Consider the following 26,435-nt stretch of genomic DNA (forward strand, 5'->3'; position numbering starts at 1 on the left):
CGGCCAAACCCGGCCCGGCCCCGCCGCGGCCGCCTTCAGCTCCGCGCTCCCCGCCGCGCGCCTTCGCCATGGCCTTCGCCACCCGCCACTTCGTGCGCGCCGCCTCCTCCGCTTCCGCCACGGCGGCCGCCAAGAAGCTGATCGTCAAGCATGTGACGGTCATTGGCGGCGGCCTCATGGGCGCCGGTATCGCCCAGGTGAGCGCGGCCCGGCCCGGCGGTGGGGCGAGGGGAGGCGGCCCCGCCATGGCGGCCGTTCCTCGGTGCGTGCAGCTGGAGGGCCCTTCGCCTCTCGCTCGGGGCTGGGGCTGGGGCTGGGGCAGGCCTGGCCGCGGCGCGTCGGCTGAGGTGGCGATCGCGCTGGCGCTCCGCTCCCCTGAAGGCTGCGCTGGCAGGGGCCGCGGTTCGTGCTCTGCGGCGAGACCGGGCCCCTTCCCGGCCAGAGGCGGCGGGGCAGCCCCGGCTCCAAGCGCGCCGCTGCTCCTCGCGTCCCCTTCGCTTCTTGCTTTGCGCGTAGGTGTTTGACTTGAAGTTGAGCCCGGCTCCGCCGTAGCGCTCTGCCCTGCCCCGAGCGGGGAGGCGAGGGCGCAGGGGGAGGCGAAGGCGGCGGCCTCCGCCCCGGCTCCCTGGGGGAGCGTCACGTGTCGGTGCCACCCGCCGGCCCGGCCTCGCCGACCTGCACGGGTCGAGTTGCTGCTCAAGTGTTCTCTGTGAGTTGCAAGGCAGGAGCGATATTTCAAACACAAAACAAAACTTCTCAAACTACATCATAGTTCGTGTTCGAATTATTTCACGCTGTCCTTTTTTCAGCCTGTGTTGTGTCAGAACCAGCGGCAGTTCTTGCACTGGAGGGGCCTACGCTCAGCCGTGCCCGACAGTGCTGGTCCACGACGCAGCCGGACGGGCGCACCTGCCGGAGTGCGCCTGGGGCTCGCCCCGTCCGCCTGCCCCGCGCAGGGCCGTCGGGGAGCCGGCGTGGGCCGCGTGTGCGCAGCCCGGCCCGAGGAGGAGGGCTGCTGGGGCGTGGAGGGGCCCACCCGTCCTGCCGGGTGAGCAGGCTGCTGCCAAGTTCGCTTTTATTGCTGCGGCGGAGTAGAAAGTATTGCTGCACCGCTGCTGTCCCGGGGCTCAACTTCTAACCTTTTTGTTCTCTTGCTAATCCACACATCTCCGGGTCAGACGGGTGGGCAAGAAGAGCCAAGGTCAATGTTTTAAATCGTTTAAGGTGGTTCTTAAGACAGTGTGTGGACTATTTATAAACCAGACGGTGTGTAAGAATATTTGGAAAATGTTGGTCCAAGAAAGAAGCTGCTTCTGACTTGCTAAGGGAGCAGATCAGGTGACATTTTACAAGTTAGTAAAGTAGAATACAGCAGCTAAAATGAACATTTAGCTGTCAGTCATCTGCAGAATTAGGAAGTGGTTTATATTTAAATAGGACTTATTTTCCCAGTGTTTAATCTCAGGCCTTTGGCTTTCAAGTTCATCTTTAACTTGATAGCTTTGGAACAGAAGACTGAACAGTCCTGTCAGTGATTTAAGATTTAGGTATTTACTTAATTCACAGAAAGAGTCTGTTGCCCAAGATACCAGGGTAGTTCACAAACTTCACAAGGAGTAACTGGAGCATGCAGGCATCCCCAAGTGGAAACTGACAGGGAGGCTGATGTTCATAAGTAGCAGTTCTCCATTTTAATGTATTAATGGGTTTCTTTCTCAGAACTGAAGATTACTCATATTCCTGGCAAATCTCTAGCAGGAGGAATACAGGGGCTATATTTTTTGCTAAGGAATTGGCTAGTTGTTTATTAACTTGTCTGATAAAAACACTCCTTTGTACCTTGATACTAGAGCTTGAGGTTTCCACTGAAAGAACCATCAAAGAACATGTTTGAGGAAGAGGAACACTATGCAAAGGTTATAATTCTGCAAGGAAAGTGAACTGATCTGCATATACTGTTAGACTGCACATTTTCAGAGGACAGCTTGTCAAGAGAAGCATGTTTGGTATTTGGCAGTAACAGGGGTTGCAGTCTTCTACCACTGTTAAGGACCAAGGGTTGTTTTGCTGACCATCTGCCTCTGATTTATCAATCCAAAATTATCTCAAAGCAGAGATGATTATAACACTGAGTGGGGTCTCCTCTGCACCCTATTAATAAAGCTTTTCCTTCCTTTTAGAAGACTTAAGAAGTTGTCTCTCCCCTTTCCTTGCTTTCTCATACTGTTAGGAGAAGGTAACCTTTGTTAAAATGTGTGGCCGAGAGCCAGGAGTTTATAATTTCTGATTCTGCCATGTGAAAAGCACTTCTGTTTGAGAAAAACCTCAACTGACTCCCTAGCACTCTTGTGTTTCTTATTTGGTATTCTCAAGATTATTGGATAGTAGAGTCTGAGCAAGTGTGTGTTTGAATTGCAAGGAGATGGTATGACCTTTTGCCATTTTTCTTCTTTCCTGTTGTCACGGTTTAAAGCTGGGCCAGCTATTAACCAGGTGGCAGATGCTCTCTGTTAACCCTCTCCCCCCCCCCCCGCCAAGGGAAAGGGAAAAGGGAGAGAGACTTATGGGTTGGAAAGTTAAAACAGTTTTAATAAACTATAATAATGAAAAAGAATATAATAACAATAATAATAGAAATAACCAAATATATACAAATATGTACAAAACCAAGATCAAGAGCTTGGAAATCCTCCTCAGGCAGAGTTGCTCCCCCCAGTACAGGCAGAGGGGAAAATGTAGTAGCTCTCCCCAGCACGGGCAGAGGGGAAAATACAGTAGCTCTCCCTGCCATCACACCTGCAGGCTTTTAACTGGAGATTTGGCAAAGCTGGTACCAATCAGTGGGAGACAGGAGGGCCCCTCCCTCCTGGGCCCCACCTCCAGGAGGTGGTGGGTTAGTGATAAGCAGGAAAGTGAGAATGACATGTATGGGATGGAATACCTTGCCGGTCAATCCTGGGTCACCTGCCCCGTCCACTCCTCCCTGCAGGTACAACCCCCTTCGGCTCTTCACTCGTAAGCAGTGAGGAATTTAGCAGTGACCTTGGTTTCTCTAAGACTAATTGGCCTGGTTTGGGCCAAACCAGGACATTCCACCCCTTATTCCATACCATTCATGTCATACTCAGATCACCACTACCTTTTCATTTTCAAATATAGATATACATATCACTAGTTTATGATTCATCTTTATGCAAAAAGTCCATCAAGTTCATTTGGTTCAGGATTGTGGGTTTCCATCTGGTTAGCAGTCTCTCAGCAGTCTTTCTGGCTAGCAGTCTCTCTTTTGTCATGGTTCGTGCCCACGGGTTGCAGGTTAAAGATGTCAGACTCGAGGAGGTTACTGGACGCCACTTGATGAAGCTAGCTCCGGTCTCATCACCACTGTCTTAACCTGAAAGACACTTATGCAGCAACAACATACAGTTCAGAATTAAGTAGTCTCACCCAGAATCAGATCACCTTCAGGGACACATCGGACTTCACCATCTTGCAACATCACCCACCAAGTACATCCAGGTCCCTGAGCAAAAGCAATCCCACGAATGGGTTTACCTTTGCCCGTTACAGGAAGAATCCAGACAGTTTTTCCCAATAGATTCCTTTCATGCACCACCGGGACTTTATCTCCTTCTACTGTATGTAGAAGGTCTGACTGAGCAGGGCCAGCTCAATTGATAGATCCCCTGGTGTTAACTAACCAGGTAGCTTGTGCCAGATGCTTATCCCAGTTTTTAAAGGTTCCACCCCCCATTGCTTTCAGGGTAGTTTTTAACAGCCCATTATACCGTTCAATTTTCCCAGAGGCTGGTGCATGATAGGGGATGTGATATACCCATTCGATGCCATGCTCTTTGGCCCAGTTGTCTATAAGACTGTTTCTGAAATGAGTCCCATTGTCCGACTCAATTCTCTCTGGCGTGCCGTGTCGCCACAAGATTTGCTTTTCAAGGCCCAGAATAGTGTTCCGGGCAGTGGCATGGGGCACAGAGTATGTTTCCAACCATCCGGTGGTCGCCTCCACCATGGTAAGCACATAGCGTTTACCCTGGCGGGTTTGAGGGAGTGTGATATAGTCAATTTGCCAGGCCTCCCCATATTTATATTTCAACCACCGCCCCCCATACCACAGAGGTTTTAACCGTTTGGCTTGCTTAATTGCGGCGCATGTTTCACAATCATGGATAACCTGTGCAATAGAGTCCATGGTTAAGTCCACCCCTCGGTCACGAGCCCATCTGTATGTTGCGTCTCTCCCTTGATGACCTGAAGTGTCATGAGCCCACCGAGCTAAAAATAGTTCACCTTTATGTTCCCAGTCCAAATCTATTTGGAACACTTTAGCAGCTTGATCCGCTTGTTGGTTGTTTCGATGTTCCTCAGTTGCCCGACTTTTAGGTACGTGAGCATCTACATGACGTACCTTCACGACTAGTTCCTCTAGCTGAGCAGCAATATCTTGCCACAATTCAGCAGCCCAAATAGGTTTCCCTTTGCGCTGCCAGTTGCTTCGCTTCCACTGCTTTAACCACCCCCACAAGGCATTTGCCACCATCCATGAGTCAGTATAAAGATACAGCCTTGGCCACTTTTCTCGTTCAGCAATGTCTAGAGCCAGCTGGATGGCTTTTACCTCTGCAAATTGACTTGATTCACCTTGTCCTTCTGTGGCTTCTGTGACTCGTCGTATAGGACTCCATACAGCAGCTTTCCACTTCCGATGCTTTCCTACAAGACGGCAGGATCCATCGGTGAACAGGGCATACTGCTTCTCATCCTCTGGTAGTTCATTATATGGTGGGGCTTCTTCAGCACGTGTCACCTCCTTTTCTGGTGGCATTCCGAAGTCTTTGCCTTCTGGCCAGTCCATGATCACTTCTAAGATTCCTGGGCGATTAGGGTTTCCTATTCGAGCCCTCTGTGTAATTAATGCAATCCATTTACTCCACGTCGCATCAGTTGCATGATGGGTAGTGGGAACCTTACCCTTGAACATCCAGCCTAGTACTGGTAATCGGGGTGCCAGGAGAAGCTGTGCTTCAGTACCAATTACCTCTGAAGCAGCTCTAACTCTTTCATATGCTGCCAGTATCTCTTTTTCAGTTGGAGTGTAATTGGCCTCGGAGCCCTTGTATCCTCGACTCCAAAATCCTAGGGGTCGACCTCGAGTCTCCCCTGGTACTTTCTGCCAGAGGCTCCAGGTAGGACCATTGTCCCCAGCTGAGGTGTAGAGCACATTTTTAACATCTTGTCCCGTACGGACTGGTCCAAGGGCTACTGCATGCACAATCTCTTGTTTAATCTGTTCAAAAGCCTGTCGTTGTTCAGGGCCCCACTGAAAATCATTCTTCTTTCTGGTCACTTGATAAAGAGGGCGTACAATCTGGCTTTAATCTGGAATATGCATTCTCCAGAAACCCACAACGCCTAAGAAGGCTTGTGTTTCCTTTTTGTTAGTTGGTGGGGACATGGCTGTTATTTTGTTGATCACCTCTATCGGGATCTGGCGACGCCCATCTTGCCATTTAATCCCTAAAAACTGGATCTCCCGGGCAGGTCCCTTGACCTTGCCCCTTTTTATGGCAAAACCAGCTTGCAGAAGAATTTGGATTATTTTCTACCCTTTGTCAAAAACTTCTGCTGCTGTATCTCCCCACACAATGATGTCATCAATGTATTGAAAATGTTCTGGAGCTCCACCCTTTTCTAGTGCAGTCTGGATCAGTCCATGGCAAATAGTAGGACTGTGTTTCCACCCCTGGGGCAGTCGATTCCAGGTGTACTGGATACCTCTCCAGGTAAAAGCAAACTGTGGCCTGCACTTTGGTGCCAAGGGAATAGAGAAAAATGCATTAGCAATGTCTATGGTGGCATACCACTTGGCTGCCTTTGACTCCAGTTCGTATTGAAGTTCTAGCATGTCTGGCAGGGCAGCACTCAGCGGTGGCGTAACTTCATTTAGGCCACGATAGTCCACAGTTAATCTCCATTCTCCATCAGACTTTCGCACTGGCCATATAGGACTATTAAAGGGTGAGCGAGTCTTGCCAATCACTCCTTGATTTTCTAATTGTCTAATCAGTTTATGAATGGGGATCAGGGAGTCTCAATTGGTGCGATATTGTCGTCGGTGCACTGTCGTTGTAACAATTGGCACCTGTTGTTCTTCAACCTTCAGCAACCCCACAACAGAAGGATCTTCTGAGAGGCCAGGCAAGGTAGACAGCTGTCTAATGTCCTCAGTGTCTACAGCTGCTATACCAAAGGCCCATCTATACCCTTTTGGGTCCTTCAAATACCCTCTCTTGAGGTAGTCTATGCCAAGGATGCACGGAGCATCTGGACCAGTCACAATGGGGTGCTTTTTCCATTCATTTTTAGTTAGGCTCACTTCGGCCTCCAATACAGATAACACTTGAGATCCTCCTGTTACTCCTGAAATGCTGATAGGTTCTGCCCCTTTATGATCCGATGGCATTAGGGTGCACTGTGCACCAGTGTCTACCAGGGCTCGATACCTTTGTGGTTTTAATGTGCCAGGCCATCGAATCCACACAGTCCAATAAACTCGGTTGTCCCTCTCCTCCACCTGGCTGGAGGCAGGGCCCCCCTAATTAAGAAATGGATTCATGCAGCTCACAGGGACTGGACCTTCATTTCTCCTATTCACACTTGGGAAAAAGGAATTTGAGGCCCATCTACCCTGACTGGGGTCCTGCTCACTGGTAACTGGAGCAGCCATTCTTCTAGAAAAATTCTCTCTGGTATTTCTTTTAGCTTGCAACTCACGTACTCGTGCCTGTAGGGTACTGGTAGGTTGTCCATGCCATCTGCTCATGTCCTCCCCATAACCACGCAGGGCAAACCACAGGATACCTCGTGATGTGTTCTGTTTCCTTTGAGCTGGTCCTGTAGGAGAGCGTTTTCTCCTAACGGCTGCAACGCGCGCCTGTGTAGGTAGAGAGTCAAGTTTATTCTCGATCATGGACAGTTTGTCTGACAGTTGTTTAAATGAGTCCTTGTTCTCCTTAGTCAGTTTTTCCACAGCCGAGATGCGTGCCTGCAGTGGGGAAAAAATACTATCTTCATACTGTCGCATACAGTTAGCCATTTCGCCCACAGTAGAATGTGCCATATCATCTTCTCCCCATACTAATATTGATAATGTATGGGTATATGTCGGTGGAGCATTCTTCACAACCTTCCGAAACATGGATCGGTTGCATTCCACTTCATCAGGATCTACAGGATCTACAATGTCCCGTGGGTGTCTATAAATGATCTCTTGCACAGCCAGTTCTCTAAGGTAGTTAATACCTTTTTCTATAGTGGTCCATTTGCTTAGGTGACTCATAACATCATCTTTATAGGGATACCTGCTCTTTACAGCTGACAAGAGTCGCCTCCAGAGACTGATAGTGTTTGACTTTCTTGCGAGCGCCTTATCAATACCACCATCTCTGGACAGGGATCCCAACTGTCTGGCTTCTCTGCCATCTAATTGCATGCTGTCTGCCCCATTATCCCAGCATCGGAGCAGCCAGGTAATAATAGGTTCACTGTCATAACGGCTGAAGTCTTTCCTTATATTTCTCAGGTCCTTCAGGGATAAGGAGTGGTAGGTTATCTCTACGTCCGAGTCCTCCTCTTGTGATAGTTCTGCTTTAGAAGGACCTTTCTTCTGTGATGGGTCTGCTTTAAAAGGACGATCGAGGAAACCCCCATCTGTGTCAGGCCCTAACTCTGCCTGAGAAGGGCCCTCACCTGGGTCATATAATGGCTCTGCCTTAGAAGGCTCTGAGTCATCATCCTTCACTTCACGAGCTGATTTCTTTTGGTATTTCTTCCTGGTTACAGGAGCAATTGGTAGAGATTCGATAGATGCTGGAGTCCGAGTAGATGCAGTGGCTGTCTTGGGAGTGCTGAGAGTCTGAGTAGCTACAGTGGCCATCTTGGGGGCTGTAGCAGCTGTGGTACAGGCTGCCAAGGTTTCAGTGGGTTTAGTGGCTGTAGCGGCAGTACACACTGTAGGATCTGAGGTGGCTGCATAACACCTACAACTGTCCCTGCACCGATATTTAATCTTATCCCACATCAGAAACACATTCAGGACAACCAAAAATAAAAACATGCCACCTAGACAGCACCATCCTAATTTCGCAAAATCTAGTGGAATCAGCTTGGCAGAAAAGGAGAAGGTACTATTTCCCAAAGTAAAACTGGAAGTGTAATCATTAACAGAATCTGCTAAAGGACGCCTGGAGTGTGCAGATGAAGTCGCTGCTACTGATTCGCGATTAAAGCTGCCCATCATTGTGTCATAGAGATAAGAGATCGGAATATTAACTGCCCAGTTTATCACAGCATAAATCAGTATCAAACCCCATACCAAAACAATACATTTCGACCAGCGCCCACTGCTAAACTGCATGTAAACATTCATAAGAAGCAAGCAATAACACAGTGCCCACGGCAGGTAAGGCATCATTGCAATACTCAATTGTGAAAGAAACTCCATAAAAAGATGAGATAACACAGCATTCAAAAATGACATCACCATCTTCACTATCTGTTTTAACTTTCCAACCCCTTGTAAATCTCAAAGGAAGAAATCTGATATTTTCTCAGCTGAGCTCTCCAGGTCTCCTCCCACCAGAGCCAGGATTCAACTTATCAGAGCAACCTGTTGGAGCTTCTCTCGAGCCCCACGTTGGGCACCAATTAATCTGTCACGGTTTAAAGCTGGGCCAGCTATTAACCAGGTGGCAGATGCTCTCTGTTAACCCTCTCCCCCCCCCCCAAGGGAAAGGGAAAAGGGAGAGAGACTTATGGGTTGGAAAGTTAAAACAGTTTTAATAAACTATAATAATGAAAAAGAATATAATAACAATAATAATAGAAATAACCAAATATATACAAATATGTACAAAACCAAGATCAAGAGCTTGGAAATCCTCCTCAGGCAGAGTTGCTCCCCCCAGCACAGGCAGAGGGGAAAATGTAGTAGCTCTCCCCAGCACGGGCAGAGGGGAAAATGCAGTAGCTCCCCTGCTATCACACCTGCAGGCTTTTAACTGGAGATTTGGCAAAGCTGGTACCAATCAGTGGGAGACAGGAGGGCCCCTCCCTCCTGGGCCCCACCTCCAGGAGGCAGTGGGTTAGTGATAAGCAGGAAAGTGAGAATGACATGTATGGGATGTCATCAACCTTGCCGGTCAATCCTGGGTCACCTGCCCCGTCCACTCCTCCCTGCAGGTACAACCCCCTTCGGCTCTTCACTCGTAAGCAGTGAGGAATTTAGCAGTGACCTTGGTTTCTCTAAGACTAATTGGCCTGGTTTGGGCCAAACCAGGACACCTGTCCATGCAAATATGGTAAGAATGAGGTAGGAAAAGGGAGATGTTAATTTTTTTAGGATTTTTTGCCAGCTGGTCAGTGATGGTGTAATCATAAATGGATAATCAGTGAAGCATCTCTTATAAATGTGCTTGATATTGATTCTTGGTATTTTCTTCTGAAGAGTGAATGGTCTTGCTTTGCCATTGCAAATGATCAGCAACAGATGAAGTGTTAGGAGTGTGAGTCCAAGCTTGGTGTAAACGTTTGTTATGATTCAGTTGTTTTTATGAAATGGCCATAGTGAAAATAAAAAAAAAATATAAAAAAGGTGGGTAAAGAAATGTCAAGCCGCATACTGACACCTTGTTAAAGCTATACTGCTGCTGTCCAGAGGCAGTCTGGCATTTCGTTATTTGCTGGGTTAGTGAGGCAGTTCGGATGAGAATAGCACCATGCATTTCTTCAGGAGAGATCTCTGTGTTTTTCATTTTAGCTAGCTTTGTTGGAGTAGGTCTTGGGGGCACAGGAGAATCTTTAGTCTCCAGGTGCAAGGTTAGATGTAAGGTAAAAGTTTGCAGAAGGGAAGCTCCTAAGTTGTGTGACTTTAAAAACAGTTAGTGGAATCATGTTTTAACATCTGTTTTCCACAATTATGATAACTAACTCTGTTAGTTGAAGAATTCTGAAAATGAAGATAGGCTGTTGCTAACTAACAAGAGAAACATAAATTAATGAATAGTGAAGTAACAGATAATGAACAGCTGATTTTTAATAGGCTGTTGCAATGTGAGAAAGTGACATTATATGTTTGAAATTAATTGAGTACCAACCAAAAAGACAACCCAGTAGTGCTGCCCGTAGCTGAGCCAGTGTTTGTACCAAGTACATAGTAAGGAGAGTTTGCAGGCCGTTCAGGTCTGTGCAGAGTCCTGGAGTGGCAAACATTTCTCTGCTACTCCCAGCTCCACTCTCACCTTCCTGCTGTTGCAGGGACAGGCTGGTGGCCTAACAGCAGAGTTGTGTTACACTGCATCCTGGGAACACAGGGATAGCCATCCCTTATGCCACCCGCTCACCCTGCCAATATTCCAGTTTCGGTCTCCACAGCCCTTTTCCCTTACAAGATGCAAGGATCACAGCTAAGCCACTTGCTGTTTTTCAAGACAGCTGTTTGTTCTTTAGCCATAGCAGCAGAATTCAGCTGCCTCCAGGCACAGGTAGCGTTCTGCAGACAGCTTGGGGGAAAAATGGATTTCTTTTTCCGTTTCCCTCAAGTTGCTTGAGTCCTTTATCCCTTCCCCTCCACGCCAACTGTGTGCAAGTTTTTATGATTTTTCTAGTAAAGTGTGTAAGTCTTGATTCAATGTTGTTTAGCTCTCTTTTGCCTAATTCATTGCCTAGTGTGTTGTCAGCCCCGACACAAATCAGTATGGTTGGTTGTTTTATGAGATTGATGTTGAATTTTTTTTTTTCCTAACTTACAGGTTGCAGCAGCCAGTGGTCACACTGTGGTGTTAGTAGACCAGTCAGATGAAATCCTTAAAAAGTCTACAAAAGGAATTGAAGAGAGTTTGAAGAGAGTGACAAAGAAGAAGTTTGCAGATAAGCCTGAGGTTGACGTCTTCTTTATTCTTCTAGGAAAACTTAGGAGAATAAAAACTACCATACTGAAGTTCTGATATTGTTTACAGTTATGCATTATAGAGCATGTTAATACACTGGCTTAAAAAGAAAACTTTTTCCAGTGTGCTGAAGAACTTGGATTTTATTTTTTTGATTCAGGGCGGTTGAAACATGTCTTACCTTATTTTCTTTCCTTTGTAGACTTCAGCCTTGAGATAAAGATTTAAAACAACTTGGTGACCTTTTAAAACAGATGCTAAATGTGAAATTGTGCCAAATTATTCATCCTAACTTAATAGCAAGCTATTTTTGAGCACTTACCTGGGCACGCGCCAATTCTGTCCAAAAGCAAATAGTAACAAAATTTTCTTAATACCTTAGTAAGGAATCTTCCCCCACCCCCCCCGCCCCCCCCAAGACTTGGCCACAGTCTTTGCAGGATTACTGCAAAGGAAATGAGAGTGTATGTTTAACTACCCTGGAGTAACATGAATTAGATGTATAAGATACATTTACATCACTGAGTAAGACTTGCATACAGCAAGTCACTGTGGAGCAGTTGATGCATCGAGATTTATATCCTAAGGGTTATTTGTTGCTATGCTTGTTTCTCTGAATTCCACAGCAGATTCAATTCTTCTTTTGATACATATTAAGATGTATAACGTATACTGGTATTGATGATTACCAGCATGAATGATGCAGCAGACAAAGGAAATGAAAAAGGGCTTGTTTGCATGAGGGAGTACAGAAGAAAAATTATAGTAATAACCAGGATAACCAGAGCATACATGCATAGTTATGGGGAGTCTTTTAATCCAAAAGAAAATTGTCCACGTGATGCTTGTACTTTATGACATTATATTCTAGCGTGCAGGCATGTTTTTACTTGTGCTATGTCTCCATTTACCCTTGGTTGAAAGTCTTGCAGTTCTGTTTGATTTCTGTCCTCACAAACCGAGTCAGTCATTGGCAGATTTACTATTCAGAAAACAGAATATTTTTTCCCCACATTTGCACTGAAACTATAGTGAGTGTAGGCCATTTCATTTACTGAAGTATTCATGAACTAGTACATATCTGTTCCTAGGAGTGAAACCAGATAATCACTGAATGAAAACAATGCAAAGGTTTGAAACTGGAAAAGTTCCTCTTTATGGAGGGCAAGTCCAGGTTGTCTCAGAAACTACTGATCGACCAACCAGTTGTTCACTCAGACTTTTATGCTGAAGGTTGGACTGCAGCAAATAGTCTTCCTAAAAGAATGAATTCAAAGGCCTCCTATTTGTTTCAAAGCAGATTTGATTGGCTAGGAAAATTTTGTCAGTGAAAACATTGTATCTGTACATACTTAGAACTTTCTCACTGGTTTGGAAATGTGGCAGACTGCCTGAATTTTTGAGGGCTTAAAAATACTTGAGAGTACATAAGGGGATTTTCGTGTAAAAATAAATTAAATTGTTGTAAATAGACATTGCAACTTCTTGGAAATGTTTCAGGCTGGTGCTGAGTTCATTGAGAAGACCTTAAAGAACCTCACAACAAGCACAGATGCAGTAGCAGTGGTCCACAGCACGGATCTGGTGATAGAAGCCATTGTGGAGAACCAGGAAATCAAAAATGAACTCTTCAAGAGGCTGGATAAGTTTGCTCCAGAGTATGTGTATTTTTCCTGTTACATTTTGAAACTTAGACCTTTGTGTCTTGTGTTTTTATTCTTACACCGTTGGCTCTGCATTTTCTTAGCTGCTTTTTTTAAAAACAGGAGTTTTTCTGCCTTAGACTAACTCCAGACTCTCATGTGGTATGCAATAGTTGTTGTGCCAGATGCATATGTTACAGATACTTTCAGGTGTATTCACCAGGTTTATTTGCTTGTTACGTTGCTTCATTTGATGTGCTTCTGGGTATGTAGTCGTAAAGTTTGTCCATCTACTTAACAAGTTCAAATCTAAATCCAAATGCACAACAGCAGAATAAGCTTGTCCTGGTGCACATGGAGTATGGTTAACGTACGTGTTCCCATATTTAAACAGGGAATTGGGATGACAAAATATTTGTTTTCAGCATGCCTGACATGAACAAGTTTTCAGAAGTCTCGGCATCTTAGCCGTAAGTCACAGTCAGGTTAAGTGAACAAAGTTTACTTTGTATTACGAGAGTTTGGAAATAGCTCATTGCTGGTAATTGTGTGTGAGGTAAAAGTGTAAATAATTTCTTAGCAGGCACTCACTCAGTTACTTACAGTCCCCGGAACTCTTTGGACTATATTTGATAACTGTTGGAAGTTACTGTTGAATTGTGTCCAAACCCAAAAATGCTGTTAAGATGAGCGTGCAGTCTCAGAAGCTTGATCCTGGTAATGGATGACTCAGGATCACAGGGCCTTGACTGCTTGCAGGTTGAGGTTTTAACTGGTATAGCTAAATCTGGGGGTTTTGACTAAGAACTAGGCAAGCTGTGTCTTGCATATAGTGTCAAAGGAGAAAAGATGTTATCATTAGTCGATTTCAGCCTGGGGAGGTTTTCAGGCTGTCTCATATGGTTGGTAATGAAAATTACCTGGTACTTCTGAAAACAATAAATGATCACAGCCACGCACTGAGCACAGGGTAACTTGCCGTTACCCGTAGCCTGACAGACAAAAGTCGGTAGCTGCCTTTGGCAATTACCAGGGTACCTTGTCATGATTAGATTGTGCTTATTTGGTGAAAACAGACCATTGGTTGCCTGAGTCTTTGTCGATATTCATCAGAGAAAGCTAAAGAACAAATTAGAATGTACTAAATGGCAAACTGTCTAGAAACCATCAGCAAAGAAAAGTGGGCACAGGGACTTGGAGCCTCATTTAATAATATGTATATTTGGAACACCTGAGGCTGTTTTTCATAAGACTGAGCTGTTTGTGGGCATAGCTGCCTTGAAACATCAAATTTTACATTACAGAACATTAAAAGGTACTGGGAGTTGTTCAGATATGCTCCTTCCTGTGGCAAAAGACATGATTTTGCAGGGTTAGGAAAAATGACGTTAGACAAGAAGCCTTCCTTTTTAAGAGGAGAATTGGAAATGATGATAAACATACAGATACCTTACATGTAGGAGAAAGAAGAGGGAAGTGAATGGTGAAGAATATGAGTTGCAGTGTAGAAAGTCTAGATGAAAAGAAAGAAAAGCCAGTAAAATAGTGAAACATACTAGCCAAGTGTTTAAAATATGGGCTATTAGATACAAAGTGTAGTTTGTAATTATGTGAGGAATATGGAGTTGCAGATAGTGTGAGTAGCATGGGGAAAGGCAGAAACGTCTAGTGTTTTTCTGTGCGTCAGAAGGAAGCAGTAGGGTTTATTCACCCTGCGCGGCACTGCGGTGGAATGGAAAGCTCTCCTTGTCAGTGCACGCGTCCTACAGCCTTTGCGAAGATTCAATGTTTCAAAATTTCTAAAACTATTATATGGACTAACTGTTGTGTCAGCTTAATGGGGGTGGTGGACTTGTGGGTGATTGGTAACAAAGACAAGATTTGTTTAAAGATAGCTTTGAGTCTCGGGAGAAGCTCTGCTTCTGTGAGGCCCTGGGCGTTGATGGCACTGTAGGGGGTGTGTTATAGGCAGAGATCATAAAAGACCAGGCTTCTGAGGAGAGAGGACCTGTCGTGGTTCAAATCTCAGGATGTACCGCAGGGGTAGCTGATAGCTGACTGAAACGTAAGGGACAATGTATTACAGTTGCTCAGACAAGATGATGAATTATGCCTTTGGAACGTAAGCTGTGTGAAACCTTGCATTTTTCTTCTTTTGTACTGTATCCCGTGTCTCATGTGTTTTCTCAGATGCAACAGCTACATGTTCGTCTCCCATTTTTGCACTATAATGACCTCTCCAATGAAGATAAGCCTGGGGACAGCACAACACCGAAGTGTTGCATTAAAAAAACAAAACACAATTAACTTAATTCCTCTTCCTTTTTTCTTATAAAAGAACTATAATTCTCTGAAAGTGGATCTGTAAATGGAGGGGGGTGGGAAAGTTATTCTTTGTTGAGAGAAGTTTTATTTGGGGGTGGGGAGTGAATTTCTTTTAAGTTTTCAGAGAAAATGTAATGAGCTGGGATAGTTTGGCAATCCCAGAGAGTATTGGGAACTCAGGGTATCCCTCATCTGGGTAGCTGTCCAGGTGAAATGGTAATGCTGTTTCTTGGATGCCATCAGTCTGACAGCATACTAGTTCACGTTCTTAGAGCTTTGCAAAATCGCTTGTGTATGTTATATTCCTCTCAGTGTCATACTTGTCTTCCTAATATGGTAATCGTTACTGTGTTCCACGCTCATAGTCTTCAGAGCAGACAATAAAACATTGCTACCCACTCTTCAGTTCTGTTTTCCTTTTCTCAAATTGAGTCAGTCTCACCTTTCCATTTTGAAAAGGTCAGGCCAGGGTTTTTGTAGAATATCCCCACGCTCTTTATGGCTTTTAGGCATTTAAACACTGCAGCACTTTTCCAAACAGGAACATAATGAACATGACAAAATAATTTTTAGGTATCCCCTTTAAGAGATCTTGCCTACTTGCTTTCTGTTTATTTCTGGGTGGTGGGAATGCCTGTCAGCATCTCTTGGTCTAGGATTTATCTTTAGATGTGGAAAGGTGTGTTGTTCAGTGTTCACTGTGTAATGGAGCTGGACTTTTTTGAAATGTTTTATTGAAATGGTATGTTTCTCTTGTGTTGGACTCTGTTTTTTTATGTCTTCCCCGCACCCACTACATGGCACCAAGCAAAAGCACACTGGCGCCTGGAAAAGCATCACTAGGGCTTCACTAGTACTGTTGTGTTCAAAAGTCTTCCAACTCTGCTGTCACCTGAAGCGTGGATTGTGTAATTCTAAGTCACAGAGGCATGTAAATTCTATTTTAAACCCAATTTAAAACAATTGGTTGTTGAGAGCAGAAGATGTGAATAAAATGCCCTTGTATACAATCCAAATTTAATGCTTTTTTTTTCCCAAGGCTTTATGTTGTGTGAGGCTACAGTATTCACCTGCAGAAGTGATGCTGAGGTAAAATAAATCTCATTTTAAGTGAGTCCAGATATAAACTTAGCAATGATTACATCTCACAAATCAATGTGCTTAATTTTTATATGAATAGCAGATTTTCAGTGAAGATAAGTGTCTTCTGGATGCATTGACCTTGCAAGGTCAAAACTATGAAATGTAGAATACTCTTTTTAGTACCCCACCTCAGAACAATATAAGGCCCACTTTATGGTGGGGAAATAATAAAAGAATATTTGGAAGAAGTGTAAACAGGAATTTTCAGGATTTTTTATTTCCTTTTTCGTAACAAATTACAGAAAAATAGCTGTCATTTATGCAATCCCTATGTTTCTTTTTTCCAGGCATACGATATTTGCAAGCAACACTTCATCCTTGCAAATCACGCAGCTGGCTAACTCAACCACCAGGCAGGACCGATTTGGTGGTCTCCATTTCTTCAACCCTGTGCCTATGATGAAGCTTGTGGAGGTAAGTGTCTCATAACATCAGCATAATAACCACTGCAGCACAGCAATGCAGTTGTCATCACTGACGATTCAGTTAGATGGAAGAGCAGATCTCAGTCTGCAGCTCTTCCGAGATGGAATAAGCTACCTCTAGTGATAAGCAGGTGGTGCAGTCTCTGTTGAGGGGCAGGTTGAAGAGACAGAGGTAACTCCTTCAGTCTCGAGGCTCCGAAGTTCTCCACTGAACTGCTGTTTACAGTGATCATTTCAGGCATGCAGGCAAGCTGATTAGTAAGAACTACTGACAGCTTAAACAAAATCATCTCGTGACTGACAGAGGAATTTAATTGTTACCAGTGTGGAAATCGATACAAAATGATGTGAGATGAAATGTTACTGCCCTTATGGCTTTTGATACAAAGTTAGTCATGTTTGTTTCAATGTTCCAGGTGATTTGTCTGGAAGCATTACATTATTTCCCAGCCTTTAAGGAAGTGTAAAAAGAAGTTTTTACATAACTCTTCAGACGTCTTTTCTAAACATACTCTTTGGCTACGTCACGCAATTTTAATAATACTGCAGTGTAGAGCAGAATAAGAAATAATCTGATATAAGAGTTTATCTGAGCCTCCAAAGTAAAGGTCACGTTGCAGTAAAAATGACAGGTCTCTCTTCTCCTTTTTCTCACCTTCCCTCATGGCTGACCTTGATCAGACAGAATTTATAAACTCTTAAGTCAGTGAAAATAAACTTTGCATTTTGGCCACTCTGCCCCAAAGTTTCATGTACTTTGTGCCCTTAAATGCTGTAAATCTTTTTCCTCTGTCCCATGAGTGATTAGTTCTAGTATTGCTTTGGCGACAAGCACTTCAAATATGTTCTGTCTGCCTTTTGAACTCCTGAGATTCACTTCATTATATTTTTTGCTTGTTTCCCATTAAAATACATGTTATGCAGTTGCTTGCTCTGTGTCTTCCTCCCCCTTTTGAAATGTTTGTACCTTTTGGCTGAAATGAACACATTTGATTCAGAGTATGGTTGTCTGATGAGGGCTGGGACATTTGCAAATTCTCTCTCACTAACTTCTATACCCACGTGCATTTTTTTTTTTTTTTTTTTAGTCTAATATGCTCTGGGGAAATGTTCTAAGAAGGAAAGGGAGGAATTTTGTAGGTGTTGTCAGAGATAACAGAAATCTTTAGCATAATTCCTTAGGCTAACATAGGCTTTATTGATTTCTGTGCTAAGAATTACTTGTTGGCAGTAATTTATTTCTATGGATGAAATGTTCTATGCCTTGTCTCAAGCCTAAAACAAGTGATAGTCTTAGAAATCTAAACTAATCCTCTGTGAGATTTGAAAAATACAGAAGGTATCTGTCATTGTTTGTAAAAAACAAAACAGAGCAATCCCTGTCTGACTGCTGTGGTCAATCTTTATAATTTGTGTTTTTTTTCACCTGATTTATGAGTGTCCTACCTCAGAGTCACTCCAGTTAGCGAGTAGTATTTGAAGAACTTTAAAACACAGAAGCTGTGCTTTTAGTGACTTGATCTTGAAAGGCGGCAGTATTAGTAAATAAATACACTTTTTAAAGCTTTGCTTTTGTTTCAGATCTGCTGCTGTAAATCAGGATTGGCATTGACAAACATTGTAGAACATTTTCTATGTAAAAACAGATGTTTCAGTTTGAAATAATTGAGGGGAAAATCAAGAGAATCGCCAAAACTATGGAAGATATTACTGAAATTGCCAGTCGTCTGTCATGGAAACTGTCCTTCATGGGTCACAAATCTGCAGTGCCTTTGAGTCTTACCTGCTCTTTTCATAGATTGTTGATCTCATGCTCAGAAGCACATAGCTTTGAGGGGATTTCTTTCTCTAATAATCCAAAAGGCTAGTGCTAGTGTTTCAAAATTCAGAAGTGTATGTTAAAAACTCATTCTTGAAACTGTTGCAATCTTATGTAAGTATCTCAGATATTTTTATCTAATAGCAAAGTAAAAGAACACTATTTTTTCTGCTGAGAAACAAGCCTTTTCCTCAGTCCTAACGGTGGGTTTTTTTTATATTGGCCTTATGTCAGTCATTAGGATGCGGGGAAATCTCTGTATGACTTAACTGTATGAACAGGGACGTCCGCCTTAACTGCTTAGCTATAGCAGTTTTTGGTTACGGCACATGGAGGTCAATTTCAACACAAATACCACAACCAGTTCAGCTTCTGCAAGTCTTCTTTTTCTTCTTTTTTTGGAGGGGGGCAGGAGTTAGGTCTCTAATAAATGACTTAATGCATCCAACTCCAATGAAGTATAGAAAATACTACATGTGACAAAAGACTCGGTTGTGAAGAAAATCAACATGGAAACATACTACTCAAAAGCTAAGAGGCTGTCACAAATTTGAAAGATAGATTTTAAATTTTCTTTAGAATTAAATGTCTGTTGTGTTTACATTGGGCACAGGGTAGATATTACAACCATTTATATAAGGAACTATAAGTCTGCTAATATGGTTCTCTAGAGTGATGCCATAATGTTTCCCAAGGCAACAGAGACTATGTATCTTTTAAAGTTGTTCTGTTATACTGTAATCTCTAAATGTGATTCCAGGGATGGTCCCTTTTACCATCCATACTGACTGAGTGGGAAAGTATCTTAAAGAAACACATACTTTCAAAATGTGCAAAATGCTATATCTATCTTTAAAATAGACTTCTGTGTCTGTTACATGTATATCCACAAATGTTTTGTGAATTTCTGGAATTGTGTTCTGGATTACAGTTTAATCATTGCTGTACTGGGACATGAGAGAGATTCTGCTCATAAATGTGCTTACGCTCTCCCTACCTTCCTTCTGCCCAGGTCATCAAGACTCCAATGACTAGCCAAAAGACTTTTGAATCACTTGTGGATTTCAGTAAAGCGGTAGGAAAGAGTCCCGTCAGTTGTAAGGTGAGTATGTTTTGATTGTGTAGTGTTCAGAAGGTCTGTTCTTGAAAACTGTTAATTTTAAGGTGGTAGGTTTTAGCAGATGTAAGAGCACTTCAAGTATTTCCAGGCTGCTTTTTGTCCAGTTTCTCTTCCCTGTTAAAAGCATTTTGACAAAGAAAAAACACACAGTTACCACAAATTCCTCAAAGTAGAGTGACTCTAGATGTCTTGTCTAGAGCAGCAAAACTCACAAGTATCAGGATTTACTGTTTTTGGTTTTTCTTTTCCAGTCCTGCAGAAGCCTGGACTGGAAAGCTTAAGCAGAAGCACATCTTCAGCCATGCTAGAGGCAAGACTGCTACCTCTTGTACTGTGAGGCAGTTGGATGAATCCTTCGTGGTGTGGGCTCATTGCAAGTTTTTCTTAAGACTGCAGTAACTAGACCCACATTAATCTTCGTTGCTTTGCAGCTTTGTTTTTTTTTCTCTAGAGGAACACCCTACTTCCTAAGCACACTTTTTCTGAATCCATTAAGTTGTGGTCTGGGTAGCTTTATGCAAGCTATTGCCTTGAGTTTCACACCCCCAGGAGACATTTGGTCATAAAAAGAAGGGCCTGCAATCTGGTAGTTACCAGTAATTCAGTGTCTAGATGCTGGACTCTAATTCTGGCTGTACTGCTAAATTGCTCTGTGGCCTTAGTTGACTTTTTTCCTGTTTCTGTCACAGTTTTTCAGTATGTAATGTGCAGAATATATGATGAATTATTGTTATAAATTAGCTTGGGTAGAGGGTAATGCAGTCTCCATATCTGAACCTTTTTTTCTTTCTTTCTTTTTTTTTTTTTTTTTTTTTAAAATTCCTGTTTGTAGAAGAAAAGTTGCTTGGAATTCCCTGAATTAAATACTGAGATAAAAGGGAATGAAAAATAAACATCTGAAAGAGTAGTAGTATATGAAATAATACTATATTTGCAAATCTCTTTCTCTTTTCTTTGTATTTCTGATTTTGATTAAAGCTTGTGTAAAGGAAGTTCTGTATCAGTTCGTTATCTTCTGGCAGCATGTATCTTATCTTTTCATTGATAGCATTGGTGCTTGCTGTTGAAGTGATCCTAACTTTCAAAAGCATGGTTTACCAGTGAGCAGTGGGGGAGAAGTAGACTATTTAGCCAGGAGTATTTCTAGTAGTGAACACACACGAAAAACTGCTAGGGAAGAACTGCTCTTCTCGTATCCTTCAGGAAATTGTATCAGCAGAATTTTGCTAAAGAAAAGGCATTTGCCAGCTGGCCACATTAAATTGTTTTAAGATAATTGAGTTGGGCTTGTAGTAGTCTTATTGTTCTCAGTCATGATGAATGTTTATGTGCCATTCCTTGTTTGTGAAATTCATCCTTTGTGTTTTAATACTGAGCAGGTAAATCACATGAAAAATACAGTTTAGAGAGTACCAGAAGTTGATGATTCAATAAGTGTCTTCATCCACTTGTTTAATTTGTCATGTAGCGTTTAAGTGTAGTACTGGTAAAGAATGTTTATTTAGAATCCCTTTTTTTCTTTTCATAGGATACTCCAGGGTTTATTGTAAACCGTCTCTTGGTGCCATATATGATGGAAGCTGTTCGACTTTTTGAGAGAGGTACTCGTTGGGATATTGACTTCAGGGAATGTTGACATATAACACTGCTAAATGTTATATCCCTTCAGAAAAGCTTTGGGATTCCCTCAAAAGTTTCAGAACTTAAAGGCTGGAAGTGAATAGTGAACATCAAATATAAGCCAATATGTGTAGTTGGAAAGACCTTGTCTTCACTTTAAAATGTCAGTGTGTGCAGAGTCAGAAGGTACTGGTTACTTGTCTGGGAAATTTGTGGTGGAAAATGTTTCTGGTTTGGAGATGACAGGGTGAGTGTAGTGCAATGTAAAAATATCCTCTGCCAAATAATCAGGAACCTCCCTCTCTCCATCCAAAGAGACATTAATGAAAGTGATTGAAAATCCCATAATGGAACCATTAGCAAAGCTCTCCTGAGTTCACTTATATTGGGCTTGTGAAATAAACCACCAATTTTCAGATGAGGTAAGTAGTATAATATTCAGTGTCACACTACAGTACTGCCATACAAGTGATTTGGGCTCAACTATTGCCCCATAAAACCTCCTGTTCCTCTTCTATGTCCTTTTTTAGACACGGGTTCTTCAGGAGCTCCCATCTCACTGCTTGTCCCTTTTACGTTAATACTGAGGGTAGGTAGAAATAAGCACAAATCCCCAAAAGACCACTAAATTTTTCAAAGCATTGATAATTGTTTTGAAAAGGAAACAAGCCAATAAGGTAGTGGATAAAGAGGAGATCATGGAGTATAATTGCTTTTATTTCAAGTGCTCTGCTCATAGCTCCATGCTACTAAGAATGTAATTTGAAACATTTTAGTTTTGAAATAGCTGCTTTTTTACAGATGAAAGCACTCCGTTATCAGTATTCCACCAAATATGCTTTAAATATTAAAACTCTCTTTTATAGCACATGGAAGGGATGGTTTGATCTCCTGAAAAAAAATATAAACCAACACTACTTGTTTATCCATCAACAGATGTACCTAATTGCATCTCAAAGGGAGAAAAGAGCAAATTTAGTGACTTGAAAGGCAAAGGCATGGTTGCAAGGGGGCATTATTCTCTTAGAGAAAAGTCACAATTTTAAATAAAGTGTATGGATATTCCAGTGTGTGTAAAAGAGGTGCCTTTGTTAAGTGATGTATATCATTATGCATATTTCAGGAGACAATAGAACTTCTAATTAAATGTAGAAGAAAACAGTCACTGAGGTTGTATGTTAAAATTGACTGTTTTCTGCCTAAGCAAAAGAATATTTTGATTAAATCTTTATTCTGTTTGTATTTTGTTCAACAGTATGATATTTCCAAACTTGTTAAAGTTCATTTATAAATTTTTAACTCTCATGAAATCTATTTAAAAAGCTGGTTAATGTTTTGAAAAGCCTGATGGCTGTCTTCTAATTCGTATTTTCCATTGAATCAGGTTAAATTTTTATCATATCCTTTGCGTTAATTCTCAGAGTAACACTTCAGCCAGATTGTCATCCCCATTAGTATGAAATTGGGTCTCTTTCCTGGCAACCCCAAGCACTGAAATACCATTGTATTGGGTCAGCCCTTGAGTCTTTATTTATACAAAATCTCCTTGGGTTAAATGTACATTTTTGCATAGGCAAAATACCTTTAGTATATTAACAGTGATTTAAACAGGGGGAATATTATAAATATTAACGTATGGTGGTCTGTACTGCCCTATTCTTAGTGGAAACCCCAACAAAGTCAAGTTTCTATGGAAGTCTGCTTTTTACTAGGAGGCTAATATGAATGAGGGGGTACAACCCTTGTTTGCCCTTTTACTAGTTTGAATTGTATTGTAACGCAACTGTACACTGTCAGGTGGCCAAGTCCCGAGTTTGACAAAGTGGAACAAATCTGTTGATAAAAGAAGTATGTACATCTGCATCAACTTCAAATGAGCTGAAGATTTACATGTGTTCTTCATACAGAACTTTCACTGAAGTTGTTGCCTTTACAAGAGATTTTGAAAATTTATTTCTAAAATTCTCTGATCTTGGATGTATAAATTGCACAGGCTATGTCTGCCAAGCTTTTGGACACCCTGAGTGCCTGTGTGCATCGAGCATGGAGGTTACTTAACAAGTACCTCTGGAGTTTGTTTAACTTTGTTCCTTCTGATAAAGGCACTGCCTTTATCAAAATAAGTGTTAGAAATAAGCAGTAGAGGTGCATCTGCTTTCGTGACAGCATAAAATACGCATTCCCAGCAAAAGAATTAGATGAATATTAACTGTGATAATGTAGCAATGCAGGATTTATATTTTTATAGGCACAGACTGAAGTAGAAGTAACAGATTTCTGGTAAGTTGTTTTTTTAAGAATTTTGGAATTCATAAATTTAACTGCACCTGCACAGTCTCTTCGGGTCCTATGTTCCGTCTGTGATGCTGATAGATATCCTCCAGTGAAAGCTGCTGTAACTAAGCATGTTACTCAGCTGCTACTGCTCCCCTCCCCATGCCTACCTTGTCCATCAGCTGGATATCCCTTGCCTGTTGTAGTGTAAGGGCAGCTCTGTCCTGTGCATCATTCAAAAGCTGCTGCTGATCTCATGGAGCTGAAATTGAGATCTTTCCTTACTTACTCTATTCAGCTGCCTCTAAAAGAAGCTCTTGATTCTTCATAGCGACCAATTCTTCCTCTAGTCTTTCTGATAGGTTGATCACAGTAGCTGTGGCTCCATCAATAGTGTAGTGATGTATATTGAAATGCAAGAGGAAGATAGAAAAATGGAAAGCAGGCCTGATGGGCTTTTTTTTTTTTTTTGTGAGAGATTCAGCTTCATACTTCAGCATGTGTATGCTGACTCTGTTTTTTGTGGTTCTGAAACGTGTAGAGATTTCTGTGAAGAGCTGCACCAGGGTGAAATAACACCCTGTTAATTATTTATTAGTGGTGCCAAGTAGATGCGGAATCTTCTCTGTTCATCAAACTGTCAATCTTTTCTCTAGGAGATGCATCAAAGGAAGATATTGATGTTGCTATGAAGCTTGGGGCTGGCTATCCCATGGGTCCATTTGAACTGCTGGACTATGTTGGGTTGGATACCAGTAAATACATTATAGATGGTATTGCATGCTTATTTTCTTCTGGTTTTCCCCTTTTTTAGCTAAATTGTAGATGAATGTTCTAATGAAAATCTGAGTCTTAGTTTAAACTAAATGTTTATGGCGTAGCCTTTTAACTGTTGAGGAGAAAGGAATGAGAATTCAGCTCAGAATGCTGTATGAATACAGCATTTGTATGGTATGCCTGTACCGTATGTACATGGGGGCAGAACTGTGGTGGTTTTGCTGACTTCATCAAGTTACAGTGGAAAATAATAATAATATTAGTGGAACTTTATAAAAGAATCAGTGGGAGGAGACGCATGTACTGGAGGTAAGAAATTCTGATGAAAAGCAACAAATGTAGAGACTCCCTATCCTTTTTCTGCCAGCCATGTTTTCATTCTCAATTAATAGGAAACCCAGTAAATACCTTAAAAGATGCAAGTATACTATCTCTCTTTCACTCCAGTTGATAAGTGGATGAATATCAGTACAACAACAAAAAAAGACATAATTGGTGATGTTTTTTTGATGGTGGTTGTATTATTTTGAATGAGCAGCTTAAATATTCTCCGAGGTAGAATGTCACTTTCCAAATGGCATCTTCCGTGAAGCCTCTTTTGCTTTTAGCCAGTACTTTGGAGTAGTGTTATATTGTTCTAACTGACCGTGTATTTCACAGGTAAAAATTCAACTTGGAATTTTTTTTGGCTTGAATTTCTTTTCAGCATAGCCTTTGTTTTATTTCCTTGTACTTAACTATATTTTAAGTTATTCTTAATTTTTTTTAAAGTACTAAAAATCCTCATTCACGGAGATTATATAAAGTGTTTAGAGTAGACTATGCCTAAAGACTAATTGCTAGATTTGTTTGTAATTATCAATACTGATCTGTGCTTTATGAAGCTGTATTGAAGGGTCTTAAGAGAATCTAGAATAAGTTCCAAACCTCCTTCAAGTTTTCTGACCTCTTAATGTTTTCCTAAGGAGATGCAGATCTCTGTTATCTTTGCATATAAACAGAACTGTTACTAATTCATCCACTTCTTTTCTTCCACCAGGATGGCATTCGTTAGAGCCCAACAATCCTCTTTTTGCACCCAGCCCACTCCTGAATAAACTGGTAGAAGAAAAGAAGCTGGGTAAGAAGACTGGAGAAGGATTTTACAAATACAAATGAACTCCAAACCTTGAGAGGTGTTAAACTATCTGTGTATGCTATTCAGCATTGCCGTATTACAGGTGAATTCTGTTTAAACCTTCCCAAGGATGGCACAAGCTGCATTTAGAACATATCCCACCTCTGAACTGAGTGATTGCACTAGTTAACTATTTCTCTGGTGAAAGCTTGATTTGGTAGATTGTAATTCTAAAAATCTTTATATGTACAGTGCCTTCATGCAAATGTTGATTTTTCAGGTGCAGGACAGAATGTCAAGTGAATTTATGTATTCAAAACATTATTATATTAACGGGAAAAATACTAAAAATAACTGCACTTCCTTAAAAATAAAATTTTCAGCAATTCTGTATTGAATGTCATGGCTTGCAGTTGATGTACTTGGTTGTAGCCCACTGGGTGGCAGTCTCTTTTCACCCTGGCAAACGTAGCGACGGAAAGGCAGTAAATTGTTAAGTTAGGATTTTTCTTAAGTGCAGTGCTAATCTGTAGGTGTAAATTACAGTGCCTTGAACAATAATTTTTTGAATGTCATATTTTTAAAAAAAAAAAAAATGAAATCCTGCAATGGCAGGCTGTCACCTGGACAGAAGGTTCCCAATACAGCATTTAAAAGCAGAAATCATGATTTGTGTTGGGATTTTCTGGCATTTTCAATGACCGGTTGAAGGCCTCCTTTTGCTAGGTGCTGTAGAAACATAATTAAGAGGTGGTTTCTATTCTGGAGGGCCTAATACATAGATTTGGTTTTTATTAACTCAGCTAGGAAGCTGGTGAGAGCTTCCATATGCTTCCTCGAGTCCTGTAAATTGGCTTTATTTACTGGCTATGCATTTTAAGTGTCATTTTTACACACTACACTGCTGCTGTAGTTGAGTACTTCGGGGGACTGAAATCGCACTCTGTGCTGTGTAAACAAATGGGTGTGTCTGGCTGCGTGAGGCACCTTCTATTTTGCAACTTACTTCCTTGGGGCTTAGCAGAGCCTGGATCTGTTCATGGTGGGAGTGCTGCAAATCCTGCCTTTTCTCCAAATACTGCAGAGCAAGCGGGCATGAGGGTTGGAGTTCCAGTTCAACTGAGTAGTAGTCACCTTATACTTTGTGTATTTTGGATCTGCAAACTGAGTGCTTATATATATTTTTTAATTAAAGAAATTATGAATAATTA

At 41.9% G+C, this 26,435-nt stretch overlaps 1 protein-coding gene across 1 annotated transcript; it reads left to right on the top strand.

Moving 5' to 3' along the window:
* On the top strand, nt 1-26,435 carry HADH (hydroxyacyl-CoA dehydrogenase). The gene is made up of 8 exons (XM_068404124.1): nt 1-197; nt 10,824-10,952; nt 12,462-12,619; nt 16,360-16,486; nt 19,329-19,418; nt 20,965-21,037; nt 23,987-24,103; nt 25,147-26,435. Exons 1-8 carry the CDS (start codon nt 69-71, stop codon nt 25,263-25,265), a joined length of 942 nt encoding a protein of 313 aa, XP_068260225.1. The 5' UTR covers nt 1-68; the 3' UTR covers nt 25,266-26,435.

Source organism: Nyctibius grandis, chromosome 6 (genome assembly GCF_013368605.1).
Source record: "Nyctibius grandis isolate bNycGra1 chromosome 6, bNycGra1.pri, whole genome shotgun sequence".
Lineage (NCBI taxonomy): Eukaryota > Metazoa > Chordata > Aves > Nyctibiiformes > Nyctibiidae > Nyctibius > Nyctibius grandis.